This window comes from Phocoena phocoena, chromosome 6, assembly GCF_963924675.1.
Source record: "Phocoena phocoena chromosome 6, mPhoPho1.1, whole genome shotgun sequence".
NCBI classification, from domain to species: Eukaryota; Metazoa; Chordata; class Mammalia; order Artiodactyla; family Phocoenidae; genus Phocoena; species Phocoena phocoena.
The window spans coordinates 80,626,343-80,639,097 of NC_089224.1; the positions used below are offsets into that span (position 1 = coordinate 80,626,343).

Sequence of the window (12,755 nt, forward strand, 5' to 3'; positions counted from 1 at the left end):
TTTTAAGTACATAGTTTTCAGTAATTAAAAAATTTAGTTGGGGACTCCCCTGGTGGTCCAGTGGTTAAGACTCCATGACTCCACTGCAGAGGGCACAGGTTCGATCCCTGGTGGGGGAACTAAGATCATGCATGCCGTGTGGCACAGCCAAATAAAATAAATAAATAAAATAAATAAATAAATAGATAAATAAATAAATGTTCTTTAAAAAATTTAGTTGGTACACAGGAATAAATTGCAACAGAAGATCTGTATAAACATTATGGAGAAAACTAAAATTTCATTTAAGTTATTGTAAGACCTAAATAGAATCTATGGATGAAAAGATTCCTCTAAAATTAAATATAAGCAAATTTTAAAATGAAGGGTATAAACTCATAAGATGGGGAAATAGGAAAGGAAGGAATGACAATAAAGTTTTAAAATCTGGAAGGCAGGAAGATGAGTGGCAACCGACTCAGCAACTCACTTAAACTTACTTACTAGTAAGTACAAGAAAGCTGAATCCTAAACTGGCAGTGGGAAAAAGTTAAGAACTTAAGAATATTTATACAAAATCCTCAAAAATCACAGTAACTGGCAACTCTCGGTACTCTGTAACAGAAAGGGTAGCTAAAATAAGGATTCAAATGAAAGATATTTAAGAACTTATATCTCCTCCCTTAATCCATACTGCTGGGCTATTTACCTCCTCGCATTTCAGCAGGAATTTTGAACTTTATTCTCTAAAGAGGTAAAATAGAGAATATCTGTATTAAAGGATGCCAGACACAGTTGAAGGCTTGGGTACCTTACCAAAATCAGGGGGATTAAGTGACCATATGCACACTGAATATTGAATTTAGAGATCCTCACAAGTTCTTTCCATTAATGAACTAAAAGTACTGACATTAGGAGTTCCTCAAAAAATGGCTTCACCCTATTTAGTGAAGCTCAAGCCTACCCTTGCACTCAGAGTTCCTAGTCAGCTTTTTAGTTCCCCACTCTTAATTATGAGCAGACAGCCAAACATAATCAGACATTTGACAAAAGTTTCTATGAAAAGACTTACACAAATGGGGAGATATCTTGGAAAAAGTAGAAACTACGTAGGGAGAAGAAAACTTAAAATTTTAAAAACCTATAAATATCCTCAGAGAGATAAGAAAAGTTATTGCATGCTTGAAGCCCTGTATGCTGACTGAAGGATGCTACAGAAAAGAGAAACAGAGGGGACTTTTAAAGTACTGGTATTGTTCTACCTCTTAACATGGGTGATGAATCACAGCTGTTCATTTTTCTTTAAACTCTACATATGTCTTATTTATGTACTTTTCTGTAGGGATGACAAAGTTCACAGTTTTAAAAATAATAAAAAAGGAAATAAAGTGGGGACTAAAAAACATAGGCAAGGGGGCTTCCCTGGTGGCGCAGTGGTTGAGAGTCCGCCTGCCAATGCAGGGGACACCGGTTCCTGCCCCGGTCCGGGAAGATCCCACATGCCGCGGAGCGGATGGGCCCGTGAGCCATGGCCGCTGAGCCTGCGCTCCGCAACGGGAGAGGCCACAACAGTGAGAGGCCCGCATACCGCAAAAAAAAAAAAAAAAAAAACATAGGCAAGGAATAAAAATCTATTCAAAAGATCATACAGATTTGAAATAGAGCCAAATAGAACTTAAAGAAGTAAGGAAATAGAACTATTGAAGTCTATAAAAACAAGTAGCAAACACAGCTTAAAAAACAGGTTAAGAAAGATATTGAAAAATTACCAAGATGGCAACATATGCAAATGAGGAGATAGAAAACATGAAAGAGCAGTTATTAGACAAGGAGAGTCAAATGGGAATGTTTCAAATATCTATCTAGAGCTCCAAAAGAATAGAGAAAATAGGTGAGAGGCAATATTGGAATAATGATGGAAAATTTTCCAGAATATATAAACAATATGAATCTTAAGATTTAGAAAGTCAAATGAATCCCAATGAAGATAAATGAAAAGAAATCCAAATTTACACGTCACAGTGAAACTGCAATACTCCAAAACAAGGAGAAGATCAACCAAAGGAAAAAAAATTATCCAAAGTAACAATTCGACTGATAGTAGACTTAAAAATAGCAACAATAGAAGCCAGAACTCACTGGAATATTATCCTCAATATTCAGAAAGAAATAACTATCAACCTAAAGTTATAGGCTCAGCTAAACCTTTAATCAAACAGTGAAATAAAGATTTTCAGAACAATAAAAAGTGAGAGTTTATCTCAACAAAATTTTATTTAATATACTTCAGAAAGAAATAATAATCTTTAAAAAAAAAGTTAGAGATGGAAGAAGGAATGGTGAGCAAAAATTTTTCATATGTATAAGTCTGAGTGTACCTCAAGTGTAAATTCTAGTTTGAAGGGCAAAAATATGACTATCACTGAATGCTTACATTTATGATAACTCTAGGTTTTGTTGGTTTGATTTCTTTTGTAGGTGTACAGAAGATGGGTGTCCACATAAGAAATTCTTTCACACACGTTTTCTCATGCGAATGAGATTAACACCAGATTGTTCCAAAATGTTGATCTCAACGTCCTCTGGATATCTCTTGATTTTGCATGATCTTGACTTAACCAAGTCTTTAGAAGTAGGCAGCTATCCCATTCTGAGAGCAAGAAGAACAACATCAAGTTCAGGTAAGCTTTCCTTTTTTGATTAAAGAAAGTTTTTTCTAAGTAATCTCAGACATGGGGATGGTATATGTTTCTATTCTGAGAATGACAGCAGAAAGAAGGGAAGGAAGTTAAAAGATATTCTTTGGAAAGCTCAGTAATAGCTTTTTTCCCAAGGAAGTATAATGATCTACATGTATCTCTGACATAGTTTTAATTTGTGCCTCTGTCTCACAAATGATATAGGAAGAATAACTTATAACTCTAAAAAAAATTTTTTTAGCCTTCTGCTAGCCAGAAAGTCTTCATCAGTATTTGTAGATCACCATTATCTCAAAAACTAGTGATGGCCCAAATTACTGTCAATCTTTTTTAAGTTTTTCTGGAACCCAGCAGAGCTGTTAAGTTATAGTCAATATAGAGTTTTAATTTTAAGTCTGTATTGCATCCTAGACTTTCAGATGTCCAGACACAGGTAGTTGGTGCCATCTTATCTCATGACCTACAAACATCCTCTTGCTAAAGCCCTGTTCCTTTTCCTGTTGCCAATTCCATTGGACTTAAGCAAAACGGGGGCTCAGGAAAACTCTGTACTACATTACATGATAGAGACTATATTATATCTACCTTTAGGAAGAAGAGGGCTGATATAGGAACATACTCATTAGTTATAATATTGTGTTTATGAACAAGAACTCAGAAAAAAAATACTTAAGCATTTGGAAAATATAACGTTCAAAAATTGTTGTTTAAAATCAACTTCAAATGGTTGGAATCTTTCTCTATGCACAGGGCCACTTCTGAAGACTCCTTTGGGAATGTGCAGGCCTCATTGTATTGCAGTTGCCTAATTTCACTGCTAAAAGTAGAAATTTAAGTTTTACCAACTTATTTGCAAGCAAGGGATTTCATTAATATGCAAGTACAGTCCTTTTCATTTCAAATTTTTAGGTTAAACATTAATAATCAACTTTAGCTTAGTGAGCTTAGTGAGAAGTAGTGATTTAGAAGGTCTTAATTAGCATGTTTTGCTTAAAAACCAGGAAGGTTTTTTGTCTTCTAAAGGTAATTCTGATACTTAATGCCATCCAAAGAAATTAGATTAATAAGAAGTCCCCATAGAAATGTGCAGCCACAAGAAAAGTGTGAAATAGAGACTGCTATTTGGAATGATACGTCAGACTCACCTATCTGATATTCATTTTATTTTCCCAGATTTCAATGTTAAGTTTGTATTGCATTTCAAAGATGGTATTCACATAATTTCAGTAATGATGATAGAAGTTGTTGGTATGCTTTAAGAAGGATCTGTTCATGTTCTCGGTAATGGACCTGTTTGGATGCCATTCTAACATAAAACAACAGGCTGAACAGCTCAGTTTTCATTCTTGCTGAGTTTTCTTGTTCCATTTCACTACAGAAATGATGGGAAACCTAAGATGTTCCTATGTTTATTTGGTTTTTCATTTTTATTTCACTTAAGGAAGTCATTGATGTAAAAAGGGTTTTAGAAAGGGACTAGGCCTTAGATTAGACATTCCAAAGAGCTATCTTGCCCACCTCAGTCTTTTTTATAGGCCACTTTTAGGTGGATATGTACTTGCCATGTTTCAGATGAACTTTAACAATATGGTTCAAGTAGATGATTAAAAAGTTAAGAGACACTACCAGAGTTTTGCTAGCTTTACTGTCGGAACGTTTTGTATTTTCAAGATCTTACCACTTTGTCGAGTTCATCCGGTCCTAGAGTTTCTGGTTCACCTTCTCATCATAGTGATTCTAATTCATCTTCTGAGAAACACATGTCACGAGCCTCGCAAAGAGAAGGTAGGTCAAAAGTTGGATTTCATAATCTTGAATACAGATTCTAAAATAGCTTTTTTTGGTTTGATTTTAATCCTTAAAAATAAAAGCCAATAGAGATGAGGCTATTCCTTGCTCCTCAGTAATTTTCAAAAAGCTAACCAGGGAATTCCCTGGCAGTCTAGTGGTTAGGACTCAGCACTTCCACTGCAGGGGGCATGGGTTCAATCCCTGGTTGGGGAACTAAGATCCCGCATGCCACACAGTGTGGCCAAAAAAACAACAAACAAACAAACAAAACCCCCAAAAGCTAACCAGTCTCTAGGGTTGAATATCTTGGGCTTACATTTTTGTTGGAATTTGAACTTTAGTTTTATTTTCTGGATTTAGTTTGTTCTAGTTTGGAGAGAGAATAGTTGGGAAATATAGACTCCAATCAAGGTTGTTATAGAAATTAAATGAGACTATGCATGTGATAGTACTATGTAAATATAAAGGGATGAGTTTATCAGGTGCTTGTGAAGGTTGCCTAGTTCCAGCCCAGCAGGCTTTTTGCTTTGCCATTTCCTTAACTCAGCAATGCCTGGCAGCCTCAGAGGGGTTGTGGGATAAAGAGCTATAATCTGGCCCCACTCTACTTTTGCCAGTTTTTCCCCAGCCAATCTGGGAGAACTAGCTGCTTAGTCTGTTCTGTCCACCCCTTAATTGAAATGCTTTCTACCTATGCAAATTTCACTCATCATCCCTCTCCGTACTAATTCACATCTAAGCTCTTACAGCACTTTTTGTTCTCCTCTTGATGGACTGATGGCCAGATATATATATTTTTGTAATTTTGGGTCACCTTTTGGAAATAAGCATATCTCCTACCTAGATATTTAGAGGCAGGACTATACTTAGACTTATAATTCGTGTTTTCCCTGGGTGGCCTCATCTGGTAAGTGCTCAATAAATGCATTCTTGATTCCTTTGCCTGACTACTTCCAAGAATGGTTTGAGAGACCTTCCTAACCTAAACCTATAGACTATCCACCATCCTGTCCTCTGGATGTTGAAGACTATGATGTCTCATTTTAAGGTTAAATATTCCTCCTCTTAGAGATTTATGCCCACATATGTAACATTTCTCCTGTGGATTCTTAGGGATGTAGCACAAATAAAAGTGAAGTAACTGTGGTTCAAGTAAAATTAAGGAGACCCTTGACCCTCCACCCTGGCCCTGTATGGTTTCCCCCTTTTGCCAGCTCTTGAGCAACCTCCAAGGAGCAGAGCTCAAAAACCACTGCTTACTTATTCAGAATGGGTTTCTTTTCTGCTTTTGTTAAAGATTTTCAAAATTCTTGAAATAGGGTTTGTTTTTTTTCTAAAATTGCTGTTAAGGTTCAATCACGTGAAATAATTCTTTAGGTATAATTTGGTTGTGAGAATGTAATTTAGATCGTCACAGGTTTCTGTCAATGCTGCAGTAATCTAAAGGGAAGCTTTTAAAAGAAGATAACACATCTAAGTGCGAAATAATTCATGAAGCGTCTGACAGAGGCAGCTCATTATCTTTAAAGCAACTCCTATAGGCAGAGAAGTGTTGAAATATTTCCCTTGATAATAAATTTCTAAGCTGCTTCCTTACAATGTGTATGAAAGTGGTTCTCCACATACTTGAGGGATATGACATACTCCCATTTGTAACAATGGCTCACTACAACAGTCAATTTCATTGGGGGCCAGGTAGAAAGAAATGATGGGCCATAGTAGAGTACCAGGAATATGTACAGTTGGCAGTATCTCCCACCCCTTGTTTTGACATGTCCTGTGCGAGTTGTCCTCTCTTACCTCCAAAATTATACATTGATTTGTTGTTTATAGTATTGTCCTTGGGGGCCATAAGTCCTGCTCCTTGCACACATCTTTCATCTATATAAAGGCAGTCCTCATGGCTTCCAGGTATTTCCTTCTCTGGACTAGAGAGCATCAGGTCCTCTGAGATGAGAATTGTTGTCTTTTACTTTTCCAGGTTCCTTTCATGTCACATAACTTGAGATGTAGATCCAAATCAAAAGGATTCCTAGTCAGCTTTAACGCCTTAGCGTTAGGTTATTGTTGATTCCTGCTGCAGGAACTTAGATTCTTTAGTTCTGTCATACCCCTTTCCCCATACCCACCCCAAAGACACATACCCCATACGTTGAAGGGCACCATGGTTTTTTACATGTGGTAGCATAAGGGGCAGATGAAAGAATAAAGGCATGAGGGTGGCTGCCAGAAATCAAAGCTTTGATGAGCTACCTTAGTCCTTTGATAATACAAATTCCACATCCTAATTTTCTTATATCTCAGGAATTTCACCACGAAATAGTCTTGAAGTCTTAACCCCTGAAGTTCCTGGTGAGAGAGACCGTGGAAATTGCATCACATCATTACAGCTGCACCCAAAAGGCTGGGCCACTCTTCTTCGGTGCTCAAGCAACACTGATGATCAGGAGGTATGGGCAGCAGCACTCCACCTTCGATGGGGCTGACTGAACAAACTGCCATTGCCGTGTGTGCTCACGGTGTCTTTATCCCTTCAAAATCCTTCCTCCTCTCTGGCCTGTGTGTGGCAAGCAGGAAGTACTTTAAAGGAGTCATCAGCTCAGATTGAGCCCAGCTTAATTCTTGCCTCCTTCATCTCAATGTGAAAAACCCCTTATATAGTAAACATAGGACTGAGCTAAGCTGGCTAAATGGGAGGTTTTGCTATAAGCCAATGGAGTATTATGATTTTCTTTTTAAAAACCAGGGAAAGCTTTGGGAAAGGAAGGGACTGAACTGATAACTAGGGGGAACGATCCTATATGAGCTTATGATTCTCCTTACTCTGGAAAGCAGGAGTCTTTCCAGAGCTAGCTAGCTAGTCACTAGCTCTAGAAGCCACAGCTAACAGGAGAGAAGAGTCTTTGAAGTGTGTAGGAGGAGAGGTATTCTAGGGCTTAGATGTCTTAACCCTAAAATATCAAGATTCTTGTTCCTCTCTTGGGTAACAAGAATTCTTGAAAAGGGACTTATTACTTCAGAAGTCACAGTGGCCTCAGGGAATAAAAGGCTTTAAAGTGTCATAGTACAGAATAACCTTGATATGAATGTAGATAAGACAGTATGGGACCTACAAGTTTTGTTAGTTGGGAGAGGGGTAGCATTCATCTGAATGATTTCTTGGAACAATTCTGTAGCTTTGGCATTCTGTGGAGCTTTTTTTTTTAAAAAAATATTATCTGTAGCACTGTTTGGGACTCTGTAACTTTTTGTTTTTTAATTAGTTGAAGTATAGTTGCTGTACGATATTATATAAGTTACAGGTGACAGTAAAGTTATTCACAATTTTTAAAGGTTATACTCCATTTATGAAGCTCTATGATTTGTCTCTCTTCTCTCCCTCTAGTGGACTTGTGTCTATGAATTCCAAGAAGGAGCTCCCGTGCGACCAGTCTCACCTCGCTGTTCTCTACGACTGACTCATTACATTGAAGAAGCCAACGTAGGCAGGGGTTATATCAAAGAACTTTGCTTCAGCCCTGATGGGCGAATGATTTCTTCCCCACATGGCTACGGGATTCGCTTGTTGGGATTTGACAAACAGTGCAGTGAACTTATTGACTGTTTGCCCAAAGAAGCCAGTCCCCTACGGGTGATCCGTTCTCTGTACTCTCATAATGATGTGGTACTGACGACAAAGTTCTCTCCAACACATTGTCAGATCGCCTCCGGGTGCCTTAGTGGACGGGTTTCTTTGTATCAGCCAAAGTTTTAGGCACAACTTACATCAAATAAGGAACTCTTCTGGTGTTTGAATTATATATTACTTCAATTTAGGTGAAGTATTTTCTTTTTAGAAGATCTTAAAAGTTTGGGTCAAGATCCTAGTTCTTATGGGTCCATGAACACACCTGTGACCTGAGTACTTGGTCGTCCAGCATCACAGGGGCATCGCCAAGTTAGACTCCAGGCAGCACCATCTTTTGCAGCATTCCTAGGCTCCTGCTGGTCTGTGCCACTGAACTCCAGTTCTGCTGGTTGTTTTGCATGGTAGCTCTTGTCAAGTTTCTTTCTTTTAAAAGATTCTCTTTTCTGTTTTTTGATTTTGGTGTAATTTTGTGGACATTTGGCAGGAGTTTTGGTTGGATTCGGAGAAACTCGTGATGCTAGTGTTGAATAAAACCTAGAAGTTTGATGTTGGCGTACTGGTTGAAAAGAAACTTCATCTTCTCAGTATACTTGGCCTTTTAAGGTTGCTGTTGTTTCTCTATAATGAGCACAGATAATGGCATTATTCTTACAACTGTTATAGTTTTGCAGCAAAATGTCTTTTAAGTTTCCTGTTAGAATTATACATATTTTTCACTGTGAGAGGGATTTTGTTGTGAAATTCTAGGAAAAAAATTACCACCTCTCTTTGTAGTTTATTTGTATGAATTTTCAAATCTGTAGCATGTGTCCTTACTTGGTATTTTGTTCCTGTCAACAGCATTAGAAAGGAAAAGAGGAGAAGGAATGGGCTTTGGTCATTTCTATTGTATAGAAGAGGATTTATTTATTAGATTATACTTTCTATCTGGCCACAGAGTGATGAGAACAATGTGGCTTAGATTTTCTGTTTCCTCTGCCAGATTATTTGAATCACAGAGGATAACAGGTGGAGGGAAAATCGAGAGTAAAGACGTTGTGTTTTTCTCATCTTCCTTGAACTTAACTCTCTTACCATTTATGAAGGGAGAACTGTGATTGTCTTCAAGCTGTTGTCATAACTGTGGTGGTCCGTGACTTGGTTGTCATGACTAAGACCGTTTGTTGTGTTTTGTTATGGAATACAGCAAGTAAAAAGCATCACGCAGGGGCCAGGCATAAGGCTGACTACTCTGCTGAAGTAAGCAGCTTTTTTCTAGTCTCCTCCACTTTGAATGGGACTGTCCTGAGAAGAGATTTGCCAGAGGCTGGAGTAATTTGAGCTACATGCTAGCTTTTTCCCTCTTAGAACACACTCTCTTAGGCCAGTGGTTCTCAAACATTAGGGTGCATTATAATCACTGGGGAGCTTGTGAAAAATAGAGAAACCTGGCCCTCACCTTAGGAGGTTCTCATTCAGCCAGGGAGAGGACAGGAATCTGTATTTTTAACACGAACCCCAAGTAATCTGTATTCAGGTGGTTCCTGGATCACAGCTTCAAATATTACTACCTTAAACATCAGTAAATATTTCTGTACCCATCAGGTGCTTAACACAACTCCCAGAAGGTGTTTTGATTATTTAAAAAATAAGCAAATAAAAGCAATTTTAGAGGTAGAAAGTAACTTAAAATGGACTCAATCTCGTTATTAGATGAATGAGAGAAGTTAAGTGACTTGCCTAAAGTCATCCTGCAAAATTAGTGGCAGAGCCAGGACTTGAATTCAAGTCTCTTAATTCCTTGCTCAGGGCAATTTCTACTGTATTATGCTGGCTGTTAAAACAATGACTTATGAACACTTTTTTTGTCTTTAAGTTGTATTATTGTGAATTCCTTTAAACTGGCCAGTAGATTGAAAAAGGAAGGCATGGGAGTATCAATGCTGAGAATTCCAGTCATAAGAAGAAAAGTGTTTTAAATCTTATAGAAATGTTTAAGCAACCCAAATACATGAATAAAAATGACACTTTTTGTAGAACCTGCCAGACAGCCATTCACAAACGTACAGAGGTTACATCTCACTTGGATAATGTTGGCTGTAGGACAAATTTTAAAAATTAGATCTTTCTTACCATGGATGTTAAAAAAAAATTGGAAATGTTCTAGTCATCAAAAAAAGTACCCACAGTGAAAACAGAGGTTTGCCATAAACTTTCTTAAAAACACATATTTAAGAGAAAATAAAGAGACAAAAACACCTAATGTCGATATTAAAAATAAGCTACTGGGCTTCCCTGGTGGTGCAGTGGTTTAGAGTCCGCCTGCCGATGCAGGGGACACAGGTTCGTGCCCCGGTCCGGGAAGACCCCACATGCCGCAGAGCAGCTGTGAGCCATGGCCGCTGAGCCTGCGCGTCCGGAGCCTGTGCTCCGCAACGGGAGAGGCCACAACAGTGAGAGGCCCGCGTACTGCAGGGAAAAAAAAAAAAAAACCTTCTAAGTACAATGGTTGTATTGACAATCAAAAGAGGTTTCCATATATTGCATCTCCTTGGGAGAGTGCTCCATGTCAGATGCTGGGCCCAAATGTTGCCCAACTCTAATAAGTTTCAGTCCATGATTCAAGAATATCTATCATGTGTCAAATAATGCACATACTTTACTAGTAACTCTCACAAAAACTGCAAGGTAGGTGGCATGAGCACCAATGTACTTTGGGGGAAATGGAAGGTCAGAAAGGTTGATTTGACATAAGTCACAGAGCTGGCATGGGGTGGCAGCACTGAGATTCAAACTCAATGTTTTAGTTCCAAGCCTGTGCTTACTACTCTACCATTTTGCCCTTTAGTTTGTAAAGGATGGTAAACTGGCCTGTTAATTTACTTATTTAACACTCTCTGGAAGTTGTTTATTTCAGAGCTGGCTCATCTTCTGCACCATACAAAAGAACATTTACAAGATAGACAATTTCCATTAGAATTAACGCCATAAACTGCAGGGCACACATACAGTCCGTTCCTAACTAAAAACCCTCATGTAGGGTAAGTAGCTATAAAGTAAAGAAAAATGGAGGATTAATAGCCTTATACAAAAACAGAGCCTCACAGATGAGAATGAAAAATTAATAGCAAACTCAACAAAACCTTTGTCCTCTCTGATGTATTGTCATGATTAGAAAGTCATCAGGGGATATTAATCAAGGAATTAAAGGGCATCAGGAATGCCATACTATTGGAGGAGATTACACTTAAAATTTCAAGATCCCATTTCACCTAGTGTATAAAATCTAATCTGGTGTTTTTAACCCTAAAATTTTATTTAGTCATTTTTAATCATGATAATTGGTAAATATTATAATTGATAATATAATTGTTGGTCAGTATAGTATAAATTATACATGTTTTAAAAAGCTTTCTGCAGAACAGTATATTTATGGCAAAGCTGTGTTGAATGAGTTTAAAAACATCAAATATACCGTAGTTCCTTATTTTCAATTGTGAAAATGAAGTGGCTGATGCAGAAGAGATCTCTGTTTTTATCTTTTGAAAATGTCTGTGGTCTTTTTTCTCAGAAGCCCAAAGAGCATGTATATTTTGTTTCTCCTTGTTACATCCCTGAGAAGAGGTTATACCAAAAATTTTAGGAAAACAAGCATGAAAAAGGTAAATCAAATATTCCTCACTCCTATGTCTAGAACCAAGATCACATCATATCATTGTTAAGGCTGTTTTCTAGAAAGTGCAATATAGGAAAAACACTCTGAGACTCTTTTAGGAGCCTAGTGTTTCCCATATTAGAATATATGGTGTTGGCATCCATAAGAATCTGTTAAGCTTGTGTTTAACAGGAGAAATGGTCTGATAACTTACTGATGACAGTCATCCCCATTTAATGACCAGCAGTCACTGAGAGCTATGAAAATTCAGTAACACAGTGTTGGTCATGAAGGAAAGCATATATATTAATGTTGGGATAATTAATGCATATATCTTAAGTGCCAAAATTTAAAACTTGTAATTATTTTTGATGCAAGTCTTTCAGATATGTCAGTATACCTACCCGCCTTCTTCTTAAACAGCATGCTCAGTACAATTCACTTTTTCATGATGAAAGTAAAAGTTATATTCATGTGTTGTTACAAATATCTAATGAGCTCTGATGTATGTAAAATAATTCATAAATTGTAAAGGGCTATAACAAATTGATATTAATTATTATAAAGTGATTCCCTCAGCCTCGAGGTATATATAATAATTTGCCTCAGATTCTTGGTGTGGTTTTTGTTTTTTTTTAATTTAAAAAATTCTGTATCTGCTAAGCAGTTTGTTTTGCTCATATAGTGGTCTCCTACCACACTATCAGTGCACCTGCCTCTAACAGGCTCCCCACTTCCTTCTAATGTGCTGTGTTCATCTGTTACGAGCTGGGATGTGAGATAACCAAGCCTGCTTAGTTTCTAATGGGCTGGATGAGCTCTGGGTGCACAGTCTGTGAGACAGCTCTTTTGGTTGCTCACCACCTTCCTGACAGGTTCACAGTAACCTTCTGGATAATAGTTCCCAGTTAAAGCCCAAGCTAGTGATTTTTTTCAGTTGCCACTAAGTAAAATACTACAAGCTAAGGATGCTGCTAGATTAAGGAGAAGCAATGTACCAAAGTACAGGGAAGCCAAAACAAAG

At 37.6% G+C, this 12,755-nt stretch overlaps 1 protein-coding gene across 1 annotated transcript in view; it reads left to right on the forward strand.

Moving 5' to 3' along the window:
- DCAF10 (DDB1 and CUL4 associated factor 10) overlaps positions 1–8,223 on the forward strand; it is a 50,679-nt gene extending 42,456 nt beyond the window's left edge. The window contains exons 4-7 of the mRNA XM_065879463.1: positions 2,458–2,660; positions 4,350–4,463; positions 6,774–6,919; positions 7,855–8,223. Coding sequence (XP_065735535.1) covers positions 2,458–2,660; positions 4,350–4,463; positions 6,774–6,919; positions 7,855–8,223 — 832 coding nt within the window. The remainder of the gene's footprint in view (positions 1–2,457; positions 2,661–4,349; positions 4,464–6,773; positions 6,920–7,854) is intronic.
- The last annotated feature ends 4,532 nt before the right edge of the window (positions 8,224–12,755 follow it).